This window comes from Nuphar pumila, chromosome 13 (assembly GCF_984573655.1).
Source record: "Nuphar pumila chromosome 13, dmNupPumi1.hap1.1, whole genome shotgun sequence".
NCBI lineage: Eukaryota > Viridiplantae > Streptophyta > Magnoliopsida > Nymphaeales > Nymphaeaceae > Nuphar > Nuphar pumila.
In genome coordinates this window covers 11,145,023-11,170,000 of record NC_143261.1, presented here as the reverse complement: position 1 = coordinate 11,170,000, position 24,978 = coordinate 11,145,023, and the positions used below count along the sequence as shown (strand labels likewise).

The following is a 24,978-nucleotide window of genomic DNA, read 5'->3' as shown; positions in this document are numbered from 1 at the left end:
ATATATATATATGTAATAGGTAAATACCCAATAGGGGTATTTTGGTCATTTCAATCCTTGTAATAGGTTGTGCCCATTAGGAACACATAAGTGCTTTTACTTTATTTTGTTCGTTTTGTCCTTTTTTGTTTTTATAGTGACTATTTGGTCAAAGACCAAATAAAGATGTTGGGTTCTTTTTGGACTAGTCAGCATAGAGTTGACTAGTCAATAGAGTTGTTGAAACAGTCCAACAGCTCTATTTAAGACTACCTCAATGCTCTTCTAAAGCATTCTAACTCATTTTATGAGTATATTATGAATAAAATGTTATTTATTTTTAATCTTGCTTTTGTGATTTAATACATGGTATTGCCGATGTTGGCACTTTGTATTGTCCATTGGTGGACTTGTGCATGTGCACTTTGTGTTTATGTTATTGTAAGCTCTTTGAGGCTCTTGTTTTGTTTTTCTGCATATTTCATTACACTCTTGAGGGCTGACTTCTCCATCATTCTAGAGGTTGTTAGAAGGGAATCCATGCACCCTAGGAGCCATGAGATCGATTTGGGGGCTGATTCGTGCACAAAGGAGAGGGCTTTGAAAATTTTCTCAAGAGTGCATTTTCACCCAAGAAAGTGGGTTAAAGTAAAAAAAAATCTCTATGTTTTTCTTGTTATTGAGTGTTTTTGGGGGGAATATAGCATCGAAAGATCCGGCATGGTAATTGGGCACTCAAGTGGAAACCGATTAAAAATCAAGTGCAACTATTGCCAAATTTCTTTTTCGGGTGGTATCTCTGGGTTGAAGCATCATTTAGCTAGGATACATCATAATGTGCAAGCATGCATGTCAAGAAAATTATCGGATGTCGTGAAATAGCAATGCCAACAATTACTTGATGATCTGAGAGAAAAAAGACAAGAAGATGAATGAGGTATAAATGGGGTATGTAGAGCCTTGGGAGGATGTGTATTACGAAGATGAACTCCCTATTTTTGATCCTACAACTCATAACATAGGATCAAAAGTAGAAAGTTCTTCAGTGAATAGGAAAGGTGTGGCTGGTACTAGTAGTAAGACAGCTGCGGACACAAAAAGAAGATGAGGTATAACTAGAGGCTCTATTAGGAGTTTTTTCCCTCATAAGAACCCTACATTCGTACCATTATGACTCCTCAGCATTTAGTCAAGCAAGCGGACATCACGGTTGGGAGAGGGTTCTATGATGCCTAGATTTCTTTTAATGCAGCAAAGTCCTTTCATTTCAAGCCATGAGAGATGTCATAACCAGTATCAAGCCTAGATACAAAATACCTTCATATCATGCTTTGAAAGAAAAAGTTTTAGATGCTAATGTGAAAAATGTGAAGGCATATTGTGATGAGATGAGGCAGTCATGGAGAGAAATTGAGTGTAGCATCACGGTAGATAAGTGGACAGACAGAAAGTCAAGGACCTTGATAAATATTCTTATCTATTGCCCTAAAGAAATGATGTTTTTTAAGCCAATTGATTTGTCTGATACGCCCAAGACAGTAGATGTATTGCTCAGAATTTTTTTATCAAGTTGTGCAATTTATTACTGATAATGCAACAAATTATAAGGTAGTAGGTAAAAAATTGACAAAAAATGTTAGGTCATTCTTTTGGACCTTGTGTGTTGCCCATTGCATAGACCTCATGCTTAAGAACATCGACAACACGGGTGAGGTACAACAGACAGTTGAATGCTGCCAAGAAATTACTAAAGTTATTTGCAATCATGCATGGGTTTTGAGCCTAATGAGAAAGTACACTAGTGGTGTGGAGTTGATTCGTAGTGCAGTTATTAAATTTGCTACGAATTTTTTGACAATGCAAAGTCTAGTAATGAATAGAGTTGCACTAAAAAAATTGTTTTCATCAGATGAGTAGAATGCATATAAAAAAACAAAATAATTGTAGATATTGTATTTAGAAGTGAATTTTGGGATTAATGAATGAAGTTGTTGAGAATAACTATACCTTTGATAAAGGTGCTTTGATTGATTGATAGTAAAGACAGACAAACTATGGATTATCTCTATGGGGCCATGGATTAGGCAAAAGAGGCTATTAGAAATAATTTGAAGGAAAATAAAAAATTGTGCATACCTATATAGAACATCATTGATCATAGGTGGACTGGGCAAACTTCATCAACCTCTTAATGCTGCAGCATATTATTTAAATTTTGCATTTAGATACTCTCTTACATTTAAAATGAATAGGGAAGTCAACAAGGGACTTTTGAATTGCATCGAAAGGTTGAACCCTGATTATAGCATTCAAGATCAAATTCATAAGGAAATGGAAACTTATGATAATGCATTGTATGAATTAGGGAGACATGCAGCAGTGTGAACCCGTACCATGATGCGTTCAGGTAATTTTTTTTTGCTATATAAATTTTAGTTTTATATTGTTATTTAGTTATGATGTTTTGTATGATTGTATATCTATTATTATCTTATTGATTTTTCATTTTCTTGTTTTTTTTCAAACATGTGATGGACCAAGTTTGGAAGTGATGTTCCAAATTTGAGAGTTTTTGCCATTCACAATCTTAGTCAAGCATGTAGTGCAAGTGGATGCGAGAGAAACTGGAGTGTCTTTAAACAAATTCATACCAAAAGAAGAAATAAATTGGAGCATAAAAAGCTCAATGACCTCATCTACGTTCGCTACAACTTATATAAAATTATAAAGTTTATTTGTCATTTTCATGTGTTTATTTAAAGTTTTTTTATATCATTTAAAACCCAACTAATTTTAATTTTTTCATGTCATCTTTTTAGACAAATCGAAAAGTTATCATCAAGGAGATATGCATGCAACATTATCTATGATTCTATATTAGTTGATGTTTGATGATGTCTTATGAGGATCATAGAGACATAAATGCTTTATATGTGATTTTATTGTTGTATTTTGTGAAATTCATCATTGTTTCATGTGATATAATTTTTTTAGAATATTTTCTATTTTTTATTATTTTTCTTGATTTTTTAGATTTTTTCAAAAAAAATTATTAAAAATTTATGACACGTTTACGATATGATACAATGTTACTATGGGCCCGGCCGATACGGGTAACGATACGATACTTATAACCTTACACCAAAGTATTCTGGAAAGACAACTAAAACCTTCATAGAGAGCATAAACATGCCTAGAAGCACGATAGTTTAAAATATGCTGTCTTGGAAATTAAGCATAAGCATGAGAGTGTTAGGAATGACGTGTTCAAGTATTGTTGTCATTTTCCATGGTTTATGTATTCTACTCATATTGTATTTCTGACGAAGATAGACTTGTCCTTTGTCTACAGGAATGACGTGTTGAATTGATTGGGAAGGCAAGACTTGCAAATGATACAAATCAAGTGAATACTCCTATGAAAGCCACCTACAAATTAAAGTATATGGATGGTGAACTGCTCAATGATCCTACAGTCTATAGGCATCTAGTTGGGAGCTTGTTTTACTTGACCATTTCACGGCCAGATATTACGTTTGTGGTTCATGTGGTAAGTCAATTCATGAGAGCTCCTAGGTCATCTCATTTTGCAGCAGTTACAAGGATTATCAAATATGTTAAGGGTACAATGCATTATAGATTGTTCTTCTCTGCTACATCATCATTGGAATTGAATGCATATTGTGATGCAGATTTTGGGGGAGCTTCTCTGGACAGGCATTCTACCTCAGGGTTGTGTGTTTCTAGGAGAATCACTAATTTCATGGAGAAGCAAGAAGAAACAAAGAATTGCACTGTCCACAAATGAGGCAAAATATCATGCTATGGCAAGTGACTGCAGAAATCATTTGGTTGAGATGGTTGTTGCAGGACATGGGGGTAACCATAGTCACATCAACAACTTAGCAATGTGACAATCAAAGGGATATCCATATTACCAAGAATCCAGAATTTTATGAGAGGACTAAGCACATTGAGATAGATTGTCACTTTACTCGACAGGCATATCTGGATAGAGTTATATCCTTGGGGTACATTGAAACTCAGAATCAGAGATACTGGACTGTTTTACAAAAAAATTATCGTTCAAGGCTTTCCAAACATTCTTGTTTAAGCTTGGATTGATTGTGTTCTCATCACCTCATGCTTGAGGGAGAGTGATGAGGAAAATGCCTTATTACCATTATCTATAATACCCTAACATGTAACTTTGTATACATAATTTTCAGCTTAAGAGTATTACCGTACATTAGCCCTTTTCTCTACCCCACTAATCCTTGTCTTGTAGTGGGCTTTATGGGGGTCGACCCCGTATATATGTTGTAACCTTTAGTTCCTTAACTAATGAAATACGTTAGAGGCTTCTCTTGTGTGGATCAACCATAAAAAATTCATGCATTCAGTCCATGCAATAGTATTGCCCCTATTATTTTAGAGCTGGATGCAAGTAAATGAGTCCATTTTATTTCCAATTCCCCAATTGGACATCTTACAGGCTCATTTAAAATACAAATTGAAGTCAAAGAAGCATTCTTCCTGTTAGAGCATGTCGAATGCTGCTGGTAACACTGGCTTGAAGAGAGAACCCATATGCAAAGCAGCAGCAAATACAGTAATGCTACAGCTGTTAAACCGATCATCTTCTACTTTTTAAAAAGTTAAGCCAATCAACAACTGGTAGCAGGACTTCTAGTCAACGATAAACACTAGTGATGACCATTGCTATAATAGATTTCAGTATTTCACCAAACGTGCTTTATGGGACTTTTTTCTGGTGAAGAAAACTTCTAACCTATTGGAGACAATTTAAATAACAGATTGTTATGTATATTGAGCTATTGGTAAGAGAACCTTTACATTATCAGGTATTCCATCAATGATGTTAAGCAGCATCATGAACCTAGTCTCTGATTTTTGCAACATTAATATCTTGCAAATGACAAGCACAAATAAACAAAACCAATTTGCATGAAGACTAACACATTAGAATAAATTAGTAAACCAAAACCCTAAATATCTGGTGCTTACTTTTCGGAAGCCCATAGAGATGGGACCATCATTTTCTGATGCAGCAAGTTCCTGCTCAACCTTTTCAAGTCCTTTACTCACAGCTTGCATTTCTTCAGCCAAGGATTTCAATTGAATCTAAAAGTTGATTTAACAAGTCAAAATTTAATGTTTAGAAAAGCACAAAATATTATGACACGACTAAGCCAACAGCAATGATAAAGGTCAGTTCCAAGTTGATAAAATACAACACAACCTTAGATGCTGCTTCTAAATGAATAAGGTCCTTGTCAAAATCTAGCAACTCTGGCAATTTCTCAGCAAGCACCTGAAAGTTAAAGTTAAAGCCCAAGAATAGTAAAGAATAAGCACCTGAAAGTTAAAGCTTCCCAACAACAGGAAAGATTATACATACAATAGATAGCATTTACTAACCAACTTAAGAATCTATAATGAAAATGTAAGCTTAAATAATGGTACAGTGTCAGAGAGAGAGACAGAGAGATTTAGTCTTGTAATACACCTCAGAATTTTTTCCACATTGTGAATTTAATTAATAGTATTTTAAGCCATTATTTGTAGTAAAATAATAATTAATATTATTTTAAATGGTTTAAAGGGGTTGTATATGAGAGAGAGAGAGATTTAGTCTTGTAATACCTCAGAATTTTTGCCACATTGTGAATTTAATTAATAGTATTTTAAGCCATTATTTGTAGTAAAATAATAATTAACATTATTTTAAATGGTTTAAGGGGGTTGTATATAAGTGGCCAATTGGGGTTGGATCGTGAACCTTGTGGATGGAATCCATGGTCCATGGTTATTGAGAGTTCCAAATTTTAAAACTAATTAGGTAAATTTTATCTAGAAAAAAAAAGTAAACTTTTTTTTAGTTAGGAAAGGCTATCCTTCCTAAGAGATTACCAAGGAGGGACGCCACCTAGGAAGAGACTCGACCTAGGTGGGATTCCCCTTTATAAAAAGGGGTGTGATCCGGAGCACGATTTTTGCTCCGATCTGAACCGGGACAAAGTAGGGGCACTCTCCCATGATTCGATAGGAGGCCATCAAATCCAGAGCACCTTATTCTTCCTCCGATCTGAACCGGAACAAATTACGGGCACTCTCCCATGATTCGATAGGCGGGGATTAGCATAGATTGAATCGGGTATAAGGTTTAAGCAAATCCAAAATAGGTTTAATCCATGCGTTTTTTTTTATACGCATGAACAGGATTTTGTTTAATAGATTAAATTCTGATATTGTTGATGGCATGTTCTGGTTTTATTTTTTCATGATCACATTTTTCCATGCTCAGATTATCGCATGTTCTGATTTTTCCCATGCTCAGATTAGAGCGTGATCAGATTTTTCCATGCTTAGATTATCGCATGTTCTGATTTTTTTCCCATGCTAAGATTATCGGATGTTCAGAATTTCGGTTTAGCACATGTCGATTTTTATAGGTTAGAAGCATGTACAGAATGTATAGTTGGTTAATTAAATTTTAATAAGCATGTGTAGGTCAATAGCTTGTTCAGATTTTTCAACATGTTTAGGTGTAACGAGCACATACAGTTTAATGAGTATGTTAAAATTACAAGCAAGTTTGTGTACTGATTTTAGAATCCTACGTGTTTTTTATGTGGTTCATGATATGATCCTTGACTGGTTATGCATCGATTTATTTTTTATGGTCATACACAGTTTTGGGTTCTTGGGGTCTCGATTTATGTTGGTTTTGAAGATCTAATAAAATTTAAGTTTTTTTTATTAGTTAAGTCTGATATTAAATTTAAGAAAAAACAGAGCTTTTATTTGATTAATAAATCTGAAGTTAGAGTTAATAAAACTCAAATTTTTAGTTGATTAATTAAATCCGGTTTTGGATTTAAATAAACTTGAGTTTTGATTTAATTGGTTAAATCTGAATCTAACAAAGTGAGTTCAAGTTTGAATCTGGAGTTTTATTTCTTAAATCTGGATTTTTGTTAAATGGTTTAAATCTGGAATTTTGTCAAGAAAAATCTGAATTTTTGGTTAAACTGTTTAAATATGAGATTTTGCATATAAATCCAATAATTTTTCGGGTATGATTCTAAAACTTGCTTTTTCGGGTGTGAATAAAATTTTGATTTTTTTTCTTTGTTTGTAAAAATTTACAAGTCTGATCTTCCTAGTTATTCCATAATCCGTATGGATTTCAGTGATTCTTCGAATCTAATTTTAATTAGGTTGAGAATCCAATTTCTTTTGACTATGATATGAACCTGGGTTTAGCTTGGAACGTGAATATGTGTTTATTTCATCTTAGGTGAATGCACATTTGTATAGTTATGTGAACCAAAGGTCGATATGTGACTGTGTCCTATTTAAATGACATCGATTGTGGGGTGGTTTTGGTTGAACCATATGGTCTTTAACAGGTAAGTTGGTAGAGTTAGTAGATGTGATGTGTAGGAGAAAGATTGATATTTTATGTCTACAAGAGACCAAATGGATAGGTGAGAAAGCAAAAGTGATAGAACCTTGGGGATATAAGATTTGGTATATAGAAATAAATAGGAATAGGAATGGAGTAGGGATTGTTATGAGTCGTGAGTATATAGATAATGTAGTTGAGGTCCGTAGGAAGGGTGATAGGATTTTACCTATTAAATTAGTATTAGGTACAGATATTATTAATATTATTAGTGTTTATGCACCTCAAGTAGGTTTAGATGATTCCATTAAGCGTCAATTTTGGGAAGATTTAGATGGAGTAGTACAAGGGATATCTTATGGAGAAAGGCTTTTCATCGGCGGTGACCTTAATGGGCATGTAGGCATTAGTAGGGAAGGATTTGAGAGTATCCATGGAGGCTATGGTATAGGAGAAAGAAACAAAAGTGGAGAAAGGATTTTAGATTTTGGTTTGTCCTATGATATGATCTTAGCAAACACTTGGTTTAGGAAGAGAGAGTCTCACCTAGTAACATTTAAAAGTGGGGTTAATACGAGTCAGATAGATTTTTTCCTACTTAGAAAGAGAGATAGGGGTTGTTGCATCGATTGTAAGGTTATACTGGGAGAAAGTGTAGCTACACAACATAGAGTCCTAATTTTAGATCTTAGAATTAGACAATGCCACAAAAGGGATAGACATAGGATAGATCCTAGAATTAAGTGGTGGGCACTGAAAGGAGCTAAACAAGGAATGTTTGCAGAGTGGTAGTTAAGGAAATTGATTGGTGTCTCGAGGAGGATTCAGAATCTATGTGGAATAAGATAGCGGGTGGCATAAGAAAGATGGCTAAGGAGGTATTTGGTGAGTCTAAAGGTGGTGCACCGCTAGGTAAGGATACATCGTGGTGGAACGAGGATGTCAAATTAGCTATTAAGGTTAAAAGAGAGTGTTATAGAAATCTAAGTAAAAGTCGTGATAATGAGAATTTGGAGAAGTATATGATAGCAAAGAAGGAAGCTAAAAAAGTAGTTCGGAACGCAAGGGATAAGGTATATAAGAAAGTTTATGACAAGTTGGATACCAAAGAGGGCGAGAAGGATATTTATAGGCTTGCAAAGATGAGAGATAGGAAATCGAGGGATCTGGGTATGGTTAGATGTATCAAAGATGAAATGCAAAGGGTTTTAGTTAAAGATGAGGAGATTAAAGAGAGATGGAAAGATTATTTTGATAAGCTATTTAATGAAAGTCATGCTCAGGATCTTGGAGACTTTTCCATTCCTTTTCATGAGATGAATCGTGACTTCATGCGCAAGATTCAAAAAAAAGAAATTGCAGAGGCTTTGAAGAAAATGAAATCAAGAAGGGCAGTTGGCCCAGATGGTATACCTATCGAGGCTTGTAAATGCTTGGGTAAGAAAGGTTTAGAATGGTTGATAAATCTTTTTAACAATATTTGACGGACAAATAAGATGCCTAATGAATGGAGGAAGAGTACTTTAGTGCCTTTATATAAGAATAAGGGTGATATACAAGATTGCACAAACTATCGTGGTATAAAACTCATGAGTCATACTATGAAACTTTAGGAGAGGGTGATTGAGTATAGGTTGAGGAAGGTTGTTATGATATCAGAGAATCAATTTGGTTTTATGCCTGGAAGATCAACTATGGAAGCTATACATCTTCTTAGACAACTTATTGAGAGAAATAGAGAGAGGAACAAAGATTTGCATATGGTTTTTATTGATTTGGAGAAGGCTTACGATAGAGTACCTAGGGACGTTCTCTGGTGGACAATGATGAAGAAAGGTGTTTCTCTCAAGTACATTAGTATAATTAAAGATATGTATGAAGGAGTAGTAACCAATGTCCGCAATTGTGGAGGGGTGACAACCAATTTTCCTATAACGGTTGGGTTACATCAAGGATCTGCTTTAAGCCCTTTCCTATTTGCTATAGTGACGGATGAGCTTACGAGATCAATTCAAGAAAATGTGTCGTGGTGTATGTTGTTTGCTGATGATATTGTTTTGATTGATGAGTCTAGAGCTGGGGTTAATGCTAAGTTAGAATTATGGAGACAAACATTAGAAGCAAGAGGTTTTAAGTTGAGTAAGAGTAAGACAAAATACATGGAATGTCGATTTAGTAAGCAACAAAGTAGTGATGGGAGTGTAGTAAAGCTTGGTGAGCAAGAAATACCGGTGGATGATTCTTTCAAATATTTGGGATCTATCATTCAAAAGTATGGAGAAATTGATGGAGAGGTAAATCATAGGATAAAGGTTGGGTGGATGAAATGGAAGAGTGCAACTGGAGTGTTGTGCGATCGTAGAATGCCATTGCGGTTGAAGGGAAAGTTTTATAGGACGACCATTAGGCCCGCTTTACTATATGGTACGGAATGTTGGGCTGCCAAGAGACATCATATTCAAAAAATGAGTGTAGTTGAGATGCGTATGCTGAGATGGATGTGTGAAAATACAATAAAAGATAAGATTCAGAATTAGGAGATACGTAAGAAGGTAGGCGTTGCACCCATTGAAAATAAGATGAGAGAGAATCGTTTACGATGGTTTGGACATATTCGACGAAGGCCTAATGATGCTCCAGTTAGAAGGATGGAGAAATGGGAAAATATATTAGTTAAAAGAGGTCGGGGTAGGCCTAGGAAGACATGGATGGAGGTGATAGGAAAGGATATGAATGCTTTGAACCTCACCGAGGACATGGCATTGGATAGAAATGAAGGGAGGAGAAGGATTCATGTGGAAGACCCAGAATGATTTTCTTTGTTGGTTCATATCGCCGACCCCAATTGTTTTGGAATGAAGGCGTTGTTGTTGTTGTTGTTGTTGTTGTTGTTATTGTTGTTGTTGTTGTTGTTGTATTAGTGAGCCTATTGAGGCTGTGTGGTGTGCCCTGTTATTTAGATAATTGTGAAAGTGCATTGACTTGTTAATTTATAATGCTTTTGATTTAATTTCACATGTGGCACAACTATTACATTGTTATAACCAACTAGGGTAAAAGCCCAATCAGATAATGCATGTTGATTTGCATGTTCTTGTCTGAAGAACCCTTAATAATTTAAGAAAGGTATAAGAGACCCAAACAATGTGCATTGGTTTATGTAGCATATGATTTTTTATTGCCTGTATTAAATTAGTTTATATCAGAGTTACCGAAGCGCGCTTCCGAAGCGTGCAAGGAAGCACCACTTTTAAATGGGAAACACGCTTCCCCAATTTTTTTTTCAATTTTTTGTATTTTTTATTTTTATTTTTTTCGCTTCCCCTTCTCTTCCTAGGTCGCTTCCGGATCGCTTCCTAGGTCGCTTCCGAGACGATTCCCGACTCGCTCCTAAGTGGTCCCATGCTTCCCGCTTCCTAAAATTTTGAAAGTGCCTCGCTTCCCTCTCCTGCTTCCTCAACCGGCAATCATGGTTTATATTACAAGTTTGTCTTAATTGTGAATTGTGCTTTAAGGCTTTCTTAAACTTATGTTTGTTTTGATGTATAATTCTTTTCTTACTGTTGGATTTTGAGAGGGTCTCGTACGAGAACTTCGGTTCTTACCTTATTTTTAGAAACCTTTTTCAGATGCTGAGGCTCAAGATTAGCTGAGTATGGTGATGGCGGAGCCGAATTACTGGAGGTGACGACGTTTATAATGGGCTGCTGGGATTCTAAGCGTGTTGGAGATTTGTTTTTGTTAAACTTATGGACATAATGTTTGAGTCTATTAAGATTGGATTTGATTCACATTAAATCTTGGTTAAATAAATTTTTGGTTTGGAATGGATATAGATTGGTGATATAAATCTGCAGATCCATGGGTTTGTCTTTCCGCAGTAATCTAAAAACATGTATTCGTTTAAAAAAAAATCCGCAAATTTTCAGGGGTGAGTTTGGGGTCGTTACAAGTCTTGGTTCAAATCACAATGCAGATATAAAAATAAAACTCCACAGAATGGAAAGTACCAGAAGAAATAGTAAATGCAACATGAAACAGCTTCATGTTTGAGAAAAATATAAATAAATCACACAGTCAAACATTTTTACTGATTGAATCTTATAAGTTTAAATTTCACTTCTACAGTGTTGAAGTCAGAAAATGCCATATTTCATGATGGTGTGACAAGGCCCCCCTTATTTTCCATGCCTGAACTGTGTTTACTGTGAAAACGAAGTCTGACAAGGAGTTGTCGAACTTTGTATCTGTGGTAACATTCTCCATTTGACTTCCGTGCAGAGACTGTCACTTCAGGATGCAACACCCCATTTTTCTTTCTTGTTTGACTAACTTCACATACAACTTTCTAAATCAAATGGATTTCTTAAAAGACGCATTCAACCAGAACGTGTCAACTACCACTGGCAGTTTCATGTTAGGTCAGCTATAATGTGTTTGGCAAAATTAGAGATTGATCGCAAGTGCCATCAATAAACCTCAACTGATTGGTTTGAACTAATCTTGCTTTGCATATACTGGAATTAAGAGCCTACATACCAGAATGTATTTTTGCAACCAATTTAATTTACAGAAGCAATTTCTCTGGGAAAGCGAGTGCCAAAAGAGAAGGATAGAATCAAGGCCCTCATAGGTAAATCCACCAAATATTGTGCAAACATAGGTGCTTAATGGAAATAAAGAACCATCAAAATCAAATGCTGCTTTAAGAAAATAAACAAAGTTAAGTACCTTACAAAGATAATGCATCAAAGTCATTTTATTGTTTCTTGCACGAGTATCTGTCAATTTAAGAAGACTGTCTAATTTAAATCCTATAGCAGATCCTGCACAAAGTTTAACAAATAAAAAACCAAAAAATAAGAACATGTAACAACTGAAAGCCTTCCAAAAGAAATATAGATTTTGACTCAGTATTGTGTCTACCTCGTGCAGTACCCTGATTCAGTGCATTTCCTAATGAAAGAATTGTTTGCATTATTCTTCTCAGCTTTACAGATTCTTTGACCTAAAGAAAAAGTTATGATTGATCCAATGATTATATCAGCAAGTCGGCATTTGTATCTCATATGTTCTTATTTTCATTTAACAATTTAAAACTGTACCTCTCTAGAAGCATCATTAATTGTATTTAAGTTGATCTGCAGTTCTTTAACCTGAAAAGTTTTCCAGGAATTGTAATGAATAATAATTCATGAAGCAGAGAGCACAAAAAATTGTTGTAGCTCTTTGTAATGTAAACCTGTGCAGAGAAAGTAATTCTGAATGAAAACACCCTTAATTTGGAGTCCACACGGGGAACCTTCATCAGCTCAAGAAAAAACTTCCAGAATTCAAGAGCAGAAACTCAGTTAGTGACGGTTAGATATCAAAACCACAAAGAATCTGAAAACCAATACCTGCTCGCACTTTCCTAACATTTCTTTGTCTCCTGTGTAATTCTGCAACATAGCATATTTCCAATTAATTCATTCAACCGTGCACAAAATGGACCTAACACTAACAAATAATGAATTAATCAACCTATATGAGTAAAATACCTGATTGTCTTACACAGGGTTAGACCTTTATAATATCCTTAAAATAACTTTTTGTACATATGAAAAATAACTGAAAACAAAAAACTACCAGAAGCCACAACAGATTGACTAGCGATCCATGAGAATGTCAACAAAAAAACAAACAAAAAGGGAAAAGAAAAGAAAGAGAACATGTGATGCTGTGCCCACTCTGCCCATGCCTGTTTCAACATCTGCATGTGTGGTACACAAATGCATGCATAGGAGCTAAGGCAGTGCACTGATAATTTCATATATAAGGGACCTGAAAAGATCTGTGCTCCATGTGTGTGCATATGTATGTTTGTAATATCAACCAACGAAGATCATCTTGGAATATGTCAGTTGAAAGACTCCTTGCTTCAAAAAATAATACCAAAGGGAATTCATTTTCCATCTTTCATGATCTTTTACGCACATTTAGAATCCCAATTCAACTCAATTATTAAGACTGAAACCAATATCATTTTTTTTTGGAAAACATGTAGGTGTACACTGGATACAATGGAAGTTGATCATGAAAAAAGTAACCAAGCTGCAGCAGGATAATATCCCCAAAGAAAAAGATAGAAAAAGAAATGAGCTATGCTAGTTTTATAGATATAAAAACATTTAAAGCTGTCAGCAAATGTAGTTCAGACGAAGTACCTTCAACATTTCCATTTCTTCTTTTGTTGGACAAAATTTAATGAGATTCTCCACTTGATCAATGTCCAAGATTGAAGCATCCAAAGACAATAATGCATTCTAATGAGAAGAGCATGAAACACATTATCAGTTAGCCATGTATGCTTTAAAGGTTCATGACAACACAAGTGCTGAAAATATTCACCACAATAACAAAAATGGACAGAAAAAATACTAAATTAATCATATAAATAGAGCTAATTCACACAAACAAATCTGTTCTTTAATCAGTCAGCCCTCCCAATAAGGTTTAAAGCGCAGTAGTTTGTGTTTTCCCTTCTGTACTGATTCATTCTTTGTATCAAATGTTGGCATAGCCTGATTACTGTGGAAATGGTCAAAGAGTACATGTTTTCAATATAGGGCAGGGCAGTAATTTTTCAGTCCGTGCAGTTGGAAGTAGAAGTAACTGTTGCGGAAGAGATGAAGTGCACCGAACCCTAGGTAGAGAGAGAGAGAGAGGGAGAGAGAGAGAGAGAGAAAAGGAGAGAGAGAGACGAGAGAGAGACGGCTGCAAATAATAGAACCTATTTACTCGTTATTAGGGTCTCTCTCTAGGTTAAATAGAGAGAGGCTGAAAAAAGTAGTTACATTTAAGCCTACTATAAAATCAAAATTTCAAATAGCCTCTAATATATAAAAAGACTTCACTTAAAACCACCTATTCTCAACACTCCCCCTCAAGCTGGAGCATAGATATCAATCATGCTCAGCTTGTCACAACATTTTGAGAAATTTGGTCTAGCAAGAGGTTTTGTAAACATATCTGCAAATTGGTCTGCAGACTTTAGGTATTTGGTAGTGATATGACCAGCTTGAAACATATCTCTTACATAGTGGCAATCAACCTCAATTTGCTTTGTTCTCTCATGAAATACAAGATTGTTCGCTATATATGTTGCCGCTTTATTATCACACATCATGGTCATGGGAGAAGAAACTTTCACCTGAAGATTATTAAGAATAGTACGAACCCATATCAATTCAGCAGTTGTTTGGGCCATAGCCCGATATTCTGATTCTGCACTTGACCTAGAAACAACATTTTGTTTCTTACTTCTCCAAGAGATCAAGTTGTCTCCCAGAAACACACAGAATCCTGTGGTAGATTTTCTATCCACTACAGATCATGCATAGTCAGCATCAGAATAGGCCACTATCTCCAGATTTCCACCTTTTCTAAACAATAACCCCTTTCCAGGAGAAGATTTTAGGTATCTGAGAATGATAATAGCTGCATTCCAGTGTACCTCAGTTGGTTTGTCCATAAACTGACTAACTTTGCTTACTGCTAAAGCAATATCCGGCCTAGTCACAGTTACATACAGTAGCTTCCCTACTAGGGAGCGATAGCTTTTGCTATCAACCGGTTTTGACCCTTCTTCAAACAACTGAACTTTATGGTCCATGAGAATATTTGCTAGTTTAGCTCCCAACATTCCTGTTTCCTTTAATAAGTCAAGAACATACTTCCGTTGAGACAAAACCATCCCTTCACGGCTCATGGCAACTTCTATACCCAAAAAATACCTGAGTGAACCAAGGTCTTTTGTAACAAAGTGTTTTTGAAGATGAGCCTTTGTGGCTTCAATAGCTTTCACATCATCTCCTGTAAAAATGATGTCATCCACATATACCACCATAACAACTATTCCAGAGCTAGTTTTCTTGATAAATAGTGTATGATCTGCTGCTGACCTGTTAAAGCCAAAGCATGACATCACTTCAAACAATTTTTGAAACCATGCTCGAGGACTATGTTTCAAGCCATAAATCGCCTTTTTCAATCTACACACCTTCTGACACTCCCCCTCAACCCCGAAACCAAGAGGTTGGTGCATGTAAACGGTCTCAGATAGATCCCCATATAGAAAGACATTCTTCACATCTAACTGACACAAGCTCCAACCAAGTTGAACAACTACTGAGAGAACAAGACGAATGGTACTCATCCGTGCAACAGGAGAAAAAGTTTCAAAGAAATCAATACCATATGTCTGAGTATATCCTTTCGCTACTAATTTGGCCTTGTACCTTTCAATAGAACCATCAGATTTGTACTTTATTGTATATACCCATTTACATCCAACAATGTTAGCATCTGCTGGGGAATCAACTAGATCCCATGTATGCTGAGATACTAAAGCATCCATTTCTTCATGCATAGCCAGCTTCCAGCGATTATCAAGCTCTGCCTGTTGATAGTTCAGAGGAATAGTTTCAGCAGATAAGGCTGAAATAAAAGACTTCATTTGATTTCCAATTCTGGCATCGGAGACAAAATGAGATATGGGATATAAGGTACATTGTCTTGTCCCCTTTCGTAGAGCAATAGGCCTGTTATCATTATCCTGAAGATCAACAGTGTCAGTAGAACTTACCTCAGGAGAAGAAGAAGATGAAGGCTCTTGCGGAAGTGGAGCTCTACGCACATATACCAATGGAGGATTATTAAATCTAGAAGAGGATGAAGTTTGGTTCGGTAATGAGGGCACAGATTCCAAAGAAAAAGGAGGTATAGGTAATGGAAAAGACTCAGTTGGATCAACCTGCAGCGGGAAACCGGAACTAGAGTAATATGGAGAGGATTCCAGGAAAGATACATCCGCACTGACATACTCTCGGCGAGAAATAGGATCATAACATCGATAGCCCTTTTGATTTTTTGGATAACCGATAAATATGCATTTTGTAGCTTGAGCGGCTAATTTATCACGGTGAGGGCCAAGTTTGTGTACAAAACAAACACATCCAAATATTTTTGGTGAGAAAGAAAAAAGTGGGGCATTAGGTTTTAGGATATGTAATGGAATTTGATCACCCACAGAAGACGAAGGCATGCGGTTGATCAGATAGCAAGCAGTGGTAATCGCATCACCCCAGTATAACGCAGGAACATTGGATTGAATCATAATGGTCCTGGCAACATCAAGGAGGTGTTGATGTTTTCGCTCAGCCACCCCATTTTGTTGAGATGAATAGGCGCAGAAAGTTTGGGGTTGGATGCCATGATCTTGGTAAAATTGTAACAGACCCTTTGATTTAAACTCGAGAGCATTATCAGTGCGAACAATCTTGACAATAGATTCAAACTGAGTTTTTATTTCAAGAATTAGGGATTTGATAATACTTGGAACTTTAGATCGTTCTTTTATTAAAAATACCCATGATAACTTAGAGAAATCATCAACAATAACAAGATAATAACGACACTGAGTCCTAGTAGGAATCTTACTAGGACCCCATACATCTGCATGAAGAAGTACAAAAACTTTATTACTAGACTGACTCTGACTCGAAAGGGAACGAACTTCAATGATGCTTGCCCAACTGACATGCTTCATAATGAAATGATGTGGTGGAAGGAATCTGAGGAAAGACCGACCGAAGCTTTGACAATGAAGGATGACCAAGACGACGATGCCACTGAACAGGATTGAATGAATGTTCCACTGCAGCATGAACAGTACCCATTGGATGATGTAGGTAGTAAATTTCATTCTCTTCATAGCCTCCACCAATCTTCTTCCCCGCCAGCAAATCCTGAAAATGACAACCCATTGGATCAAATATTACTCTACAGTTTTGTTCTTTTATAAGGCAACTAACATAGAGTAAACTTTGAGGAAGGTTTGGAGCATGAAGAGCATTTTTCAACTGTAATGAGAGGATATAGAAATATTTCCCTGACCAACAACCGGGGAGGAGCTCCCATCGGCTAATGAGACTCCAAGCTGAGCCTTAATATCCTTTAGATCTGAAAAAACACGTGAATTTCCACACAAATGTCTGGATGCACCAGAGTCAATAACCCACTTACTATGAGTCGGATGAAGATGATGTCCGGTTGAATAGGCAACACCAGCTACAGGAGGGGTGGAACTCAAAGGTCGAAGAGCTATCAGCTCATCATATTCCGCACGACTAAGGGTGATACTACTTTCATTTGCAGCGATATTCTTTTGTACATTTGTTGCCTCGATAGTAGTAACATTTGCTTTTGGAGTATATGACTTTGATGAAGAAGAGGTTGGCCGACCATGCTTATCCCAGCAACGATCTTCTAAATGTCCAGATTTTCCACAGAATGTACATTGAAGCTTTCATCTGCCTCCCATACAACGTCCACGTCCTCGTCCTCGTCCTCTGATATTCTGAATATTTCCACGCCCATAACTAGATGGGACAACAAGAGCAGATGACTGAGTCACAGGCTGAGATTGTGGCAGAGAGATCGCAAGTCTACTCAGACGATTGTAAGCATCAGCAAGAGTGGGAACATCTGATCCAATCAACATTTGAACTTTTGCAACAGAAAAATCTGAAGAAAGACTTGTAAGAAAACGAGCAACCATGGTTTGTTCTTGATGATCCTTTTGCTTCGAGCAACAAAGAGGCCTGTGAGCATTAAGTCTTTCAAACGCAGCTTTGACAGAAGCATAGTACTGGGCCAAGGTCTGATCTCCCTGTTGCAAATTATATATTTCATGTTCGACTTGCAGGATACGACTCACATTCGTTTCTTGTGAGTATGTATCACGAAGATTGTCCCACATCAGTTTGGTTGTATTATAGTAGATCAATCCATCTGCAATATGGGGTTCGACACTATTCATGATCCATGACATAACTATGTCATTATCTTCCTCCCAAGTAACATATTTTCCCAATTTCTCAGTGGGTTCGCCTTCCAACAAAATATGTTTTCGACGATGTCCAGATACCAACATCATAAAAGTTCTGGACCACCTGGCATAGTTGGTTTCATTCAACCTTACGGAAGAGCCATACGAGAAGGGGTTGACAAAAGCCTTATACTCCCCAATATGTTCCATTTTGGAATCACATTTTGAAGTTTCAGCCATACTAAAAATATACTCCTGTTTCAGCAGGGACAGATTTCAATAACGTGTGTTACACTCACACAACAACCCAACAGCTGTTACAAAAAAAAACACTGACAATAAGGAACAGCAGGCCACAAGAAGAGTATTTTCCCAGCACAGCAGGGAATCAAGCCTGCAATTTCTGCTACAGTAGTGGACAGCAGCCCACACACATGAATATTGAACAGTTGCACACACGTATGAGACAATCACGCATCAGCCAAAACCGACGACCAGCATCTATCCTCCACACAGACTCCCTCGACCAAAAAAACTGATAATTTTCATCACAGCAGATAAAACCAACTTGCTGTTTGCACTAATCACGACAGCATGAACTGACTAACTAATCACGACAGCATGAAAAAAAAAACCAATAACGATAGATGTTGCAATCACGATAGATGTTGAAGTCACGCCAGCAGTTGCAATCATGACAGTAAAGAAATTAACGACAACATGAAGAATCACGGCAATCACGACAATCACGACAGCATGGAAGGTAAACATTTTTATCAACTACCAAATCCAGAAAATATCAGCAGATCTCGATCAAGATAAGGGGGTTACGGCTGCCAGACCTGAAGATACACTCCCACGATGGTCATTAGATCTGATGACAGATCTGGCCCAGATCTGTTATCAGATCTAAAAAAAATTTAATCCACACCTGGTTCGAGATCGTTGCAGATCACGCTCCTGATGTAGGTCACGCTCCTTGGTGTAGATCACGCTCCTGAGATCGTAGGCTCCGATACCATGTTGCGGAAGAGATGAAGTGCACCGAACCCTAGGTATAGAGAGAGAGAGGGAGAGAGAAAAAAGGAGAGAGAGAGAGAGAGACGGCTGCAAATAATAGAACCTATTTACTCGTTATTAGGGCCTCTCTCTATGTTAAATAGAGAGAGGCTGAAAAGAGTAGTTACATTTAAGCCTACTATAAAATCAAAATTTCAAATAGCCTCTAATATATAAAAAGACTTCACTTAAAACCACCTATTCTCAACAGTAACAAACAAATATTCAAAAGATGCACACATGTCCAAGGTAATACAAGAAGAATAAGATCAAAGATGAAGAAACCAGTTCAAGGAAATGCAAGTTATAAATCCAATTGGTTTTATTGTCAGTAAACACCCCAAATTTTCACTCACCTCCCTGACACTTCCACATAGTCATCGCAACTAGTCCTCCGAGATCTTGAGAGGGAAAATTGGTCAATTTCTGAGCTTGGACCCTGCAAAAGTCCAAATTTCATCTACAAAATTTTCATATTCTGGCTCAAACCTTCACTTTCAATCGCGAATTTTCAAAGTCTTACTCTTAACAAGAGACTGGAATCTCTTATCTCTGGGACAGAATTGCATTTCCCGAGACATGTCATTGCATATCATTGCATAACATGTCATTTCGAGGTCTAGAACTCGTGATTTTAAAATTCTCAATCCAAATTTGAATTTCAAACTCTTTCGAAATCAATTTCCAACCCCTGGGTCTTCCAAATTACCATATTTTCCCGTTGGACCGGCTCTGCTTGAAGAAGGGGACGAAGCTCTGAACCTAGAATTTTTATTCCAAATTTGCAAAAGGACTTTGAATTTTGTAAAATCTCCTTATTTTAGCCTCTTTATCAGCAATTTCAAAGTCGTTTTTATAAATTTGCCCTGAAGTGCCACCTTCTTTCAAAAATTCTCGTAGTTAGGTCAAGTATTAGTTTCTAATTGCTAATTAGTTTAGATTTTTATGAAAATTCCAAAAAGAGACTCCAAATTTTACTTTTTCCCTTTTAGTCTTTGAATTCCAACCAATAAAAAGCAATGTGAGGTCCACCCTTAGGTGGCACCACATTAGCCTTTCTTCAGAATTAGGTTTTTATTTTAAAAAAAAGCCTAGAAAGGAGGAGCTCCCTCACCCTGAGGTGGCGCCACCCTGAGGCACCTTCTCAAAATTCAAATTCCATGGGGCCCACTCTGAAGTGGCGCCACCTTGGATCTTCTTTAAAGCTAGGTCTTGTTTTAGCTTTTTCAAAATCCTAAAAAAAAGAGGAGCCGCCCCTTTTGAGGTGGCACCCCTCCAAAAAAAGAGATTTTTTTTTATAAAAAGTGCCCCCCACTCTGAGGTGGCGCCACATTAGGTTTGCTTTTTATTAGGTTCTAGTTTTTTTTTTTAAATCCAAAAAAAATAGGAGCCGCCCCTCTCTGAGGTGGTGCCATCCTAAGACAATTTTTGCCATTTTGCTTTGTTCAAAACGTATGGAGCCCACCCTTAGGTGGCGCCCCAATTGAACTCCCTTGAAATCAGCTAGGTTTTGAAAAAGTTTTCAAAAAGCAAAATCGCCACTTTTTGATTTCCTTAAAGCTAGGTGCTTTAGCTAGGTTTTAGGAAAGGTAAAACCAAAAAAAATCAAAAATTTTCAAAAAAGCAAATCCCCCCCCCCCCCCGAGGTGGCACCTCTCCAGAGCCCTCTTTCCATTTTATCTTGCTTTTCTCATTTTATTAAATAACAAAAGTGTGGCCCCCACCCTGAGGTAGTGCCACATGGAGAGCCTCTTCAGAAAAGTAAGAATTTCAAAATTCAAGTAGTCCCCAGAGCATTCCTAAAAGTTAGGAAAAACAAACTTGCTTTTGCTTTTCCTAACTTGTAGCTCATGCCTTCTTAAACCCTCTAGCTGACCCTTCTAGAAGAGAAAATCAATCACTTACCACCTTTTCTGAGCATCCATCCATCATCTCCTAATCCAGAGAGTACCTTTTGGGAGTTCCCATCTTTCCTTTCTCTCATCCTACACCCCCTTTGGATTCTGATCTCTCTCTCTCTCTCTCTCTCTCTCTCTCTCTCTCTCTCTCTCTCTCTCTCTCTCTCTCTCTCTTTGGCACCTCCATCTTCCTTCTTTCAGCCTTTTAGTCCATCCACCAAGAAGCGGTTGAACCATCAAGGAGCAACCAGACATCGTGGAGTTAACCTCCACCTTCCTTCCTTCAAACTAGCAGCAAAAGGGTAGCCAAATACCAAAGATCGGCCTCCATTGCCAGTGCTGCCACCAAGGTAATACTCCCTTAATTTCGCCTTACTCATTTCATCAACGGTACCGGTTTAGTATTTAGCATGAGGGTAGCCTAAGGACAGTGGTGATGAATATGAGGAAAATCCAGACCGAAACTGGATTCGTGAAGTGCATGAACTCAGCATGTGAGTCTATCTCCCGAAATGCCAAGTGAAAGGTGGATTCGCCCAAACCAATGGACCGAATTCCACTTCTCAATGGTGTATATCGAACAAAATCAAATGTCTCCTTGATCCATCGGCATCATATCATCATTATCAACATGTTTTTCATATTAGATGCATTTTATTAATATTTTCACGATTTACTTCAGCATAGCATGCATATTATGTAGTTTCATCATTTCCTGTTTAATTTCTGTAGAGTTCTGAATTTAGCATGCAGCTCACTTATTATTTCATGTTCGTATTTTAATCAAAAAATCATATAACATGCGGGTGTTTGTTCCTGATATTTCACAAAAAAATCGAAAGCATTTGAAATTATCTGCTTTATTCAAAGTTCAAAACATCGAACTGGGTTTTAGAGTCAGGAAGACGCTGGACATATCCATACCCGATTTGTAAAATTGAGATCTCCCTCGTGGGAGATCCGATTATCGATCCAAAAAATGCAGCAGTCTCGGGATTCAGTCTAATATTTAATCTGATTTTATCAGATTTTTTGGAAATACTTTGCTGCCTGTCAAAAATCTGAGACCACAAGACATGTGTCAGAGTCCGGTATGAGCTCCTGGGACTCTGGATCGACTTGAGTCGATTGTTGCTCTCTGGGTATAACTCGAAATCCGGGGCTGTGAAAGGGGAAGTTCATGTTCGGGATGTCCACTGTTTGGGTCTAAAATTTCATAATTTTTGAAACAGATTTGATCCCTTTTCAGTAATTTTAGAACAAATCAGTAGTTTTGGTGCTCGTTCCTGTTTTTCTGAATCACGAGGTAGTTATCGTATTTAAATTTCTGTTAGTGGGTGGAATGCCGAATCTGTAAAAATGAAAATCGTTTGTTTATGTGTCAGCAGTATCCTTTTAAACTTTCAAAAATTTTGGTGGCATATTACTATTTTTTAATCTATTTTTGTGGATAATCATGTTAAATTCGCGTGTATCAGAATTGGATTCATGCTACCGAAGTCACTGTAGATCAAATCCCGAGGCTGTATAAGCCAAAGTTGTTTATTTTTATGTCTGTCAGCAGCCTGCAAAATCTCAGATATTTCTATGGTGAATTGCTCCGTTATCGCATTAAATACCGTGTTTGGTTTGCACCCGTAGGCGAAATTTGCATATTTTAGGATTTTATTCGAATTTTTGCGCTTAGATGATACCATTTCATGCATTTTTTTTATTCCATTTTGTTCCCGAGAAAAATAGGATGTCTCATGTCGAATTTGGCAAGATTTAAAGGTCATTTGGTGTTCAGTTTAGCCGTATCATTAAAACAGGGCTCCGGCAGGACCCTGACCCACGCAAAGCAAAAACTATAATTAGTATTTTTTGGCCAAATTCTCCAAAGAAATTTTATTTTAGCATTTTATCATGTTTAGCAGCATGTCATCATATTCCATCTTCAATTTCATCATCATTCGAATTTCAAAACTCCCAGATTTTAGCAAAATCCCTTAAAACCCTTAATTTCAAAGGTACAACCTCATTATGAGGGGTATTTTGGTCATTTTGACCAAAATTCCGAATTTCAAATCTTTATTACCCTATTTTCTGACATTTTCTTGATTTTAAATCATATCCATATCAAGGAAACATCAGATTGGGTTTATATCGAGATAAATCCGATAATTTCTGGATATTATCGAAAATTTTTGGAAAAACCTACATGGTTGTACTAATCCAATTTCTAGTTTTGCAGGGACATTCGAAAGGAGGAGTTGAATTTCTTGTTTTATTCCTTTCATTTTAGCAATGTAAATGTAAAATAAATATTGGAATAAGAGTTACTTTCATGCTTAGACTAGGGTGCATCACATATAGTTTACCTTTCTGTAATATCCTGATATGTAAATCATGTATTTTTCTTTGAAAATCACCATAAATGAACACGAATGGCACGCGCACCAACTCTTAGGGAGTTGATGAACTCGGTGGAGTCCGTATTTATGGCCATAGTTAGAATATGGACAAGACCCAGATTCAGCATCTTCCTATTAGCCACACTGAGCCTACACTATTAGGCTACTTTCAAAAGTCATAACATATATCCCATTTTTCAAAATGTTTTGAAATTAAACAAGTTAAATTCCAAGCATATTTACGGCCATAGTCGGAATATGTAAAGGATTTACCTTGATTTAATTCCAAAATGCATATTTTCCAATGAGTCCCTCAAAGATTTCCTGAATATCTTCATAAAAGTGCATTCATCCATTTAAGTTAGTCTGCATCATGAGACTATATGCATTTCTTTTGTTTTTCTCAAGAAAATCCCACTTTAAAAAAATCGATTTCTCAAGGATACCCTGAGATTCCTTAAAATTTCATCTTCTCCAAGATTTTCAAAAGGATTCCTCGTGAATTTCCAAAAGCCAAAATCGATTTTCAAATCCTCAAGATCAGAATTCTCAGGACTTTCAAAAGACTGGATTTCATTTCCCCAAGGATTTGCCATGTGTTTTCAGTGATTTCTCAAAGACAAACAAAAAGGTCGATTTTTCAAGTTGGGAATTCTAAAAAGGTATTTCCTATCAGAATTGTTTGCTTTCTTATGATTAAGATTTCTCAAAACTCATTCTCTTTCCCCAGGATTTTCACTCATTCATGATTTCCCAAAGTACATTTTCCAAAATTAAGAAAGTTGATTTTTCCTTAAGACTTCAAAGTTTTCTCAAGTTTATCAAAATCATTAGGGTTTCTCTGAGAAATCGATTCCCCTTTCCTCTAAATTATTTCTCTCCCATTTTCTAGAATATTTTCAAAAGCATACATCATATTTCTCAACGTGCATTTTGCAAAATTTCATGGCACAAGCCTGAGTTCTCTGTGCATTTAGGATAGAACATCAATTTTGGTAATTAAGTTAAGTTAAGCACTCTTTGATCATTGGTTCGATTACCTCTGGTAAAGGCGTTAGGAATAGTCGAACCTCGTACCGACAGGCGAGCCCCATCCTACGGATTTTCCCGCTATTTTCAAAACAGATGCGAGTTTTTCAAAACCATTTTCAAACTTTGGTCGAGTTTGACTCGCGGAATGGTTCCTCTCTCTCCCGCAAGGAAGGAAAAAATTTTGCGACGAAAACAGGTTTGGCGACCGTGATGGGACATGTCCTCGTCTAATCAATTATGTGCTTGACATAACTTAGTTATCAAAATTGTGTTCTCAAAATGTCAGCTTTTTAATTTTCAATATCATGTGAGCCT

General features: G+C 36.7%; 1 protein-coding gene across 2 annotated transcripts in view; it reads right to left on the bottom strand.

Annotated features, from left to right (window-relative positions):
- Nucleotides 1-24,978, bottom strand: part of LOC149817744 (formin-like protein 3) — a 68,268-nt gene that overhangs the window by 7,492 nt on the left and 35,798 nt on the right. For both annotated transcript variants that reach the window (XM_089984332.1, XM_089984333.1), the window contains exons 8-15: nucleotides 13,618-13,716; nucleotides 12,811-12,852; nucleotides 12,654-12,734; nucleotides 12,517-12,567; nucleotides 12,338-12,419; nucleotides 12,143-12,237; nucleotides 5,243-5,314; nucleotides 5,008-5,124 (exon numbers count right to left, since the gene is read on the bottom strand). In XM_089984332.1, the coding sequence (XP_089840458.1) occupies nucleotides 5,008-5,124; nucleotides 5,243-5,314; nucleotides 12,143-12,237; nucleotides 12,338-12,419; nucleotides 12,517-12,567; nucleotides 12,654-12,734; nucleotides 12,811-12,852; nucleotides 13,618-13,716 (639 nt within the window). The remainder of the gene's footprint in view (nucleotides 1-5,007; nucleotides 5,125-5,242; nucleotides 5,315-12,142; nucleotides 12,238-12,337; nucleotides 12,420-12,516; nucleotides 12,568-12,653; nucleotides 12,735-12,810; nucleotides 12,853-13,617; nucleotides 13,717-24,978) is intronic.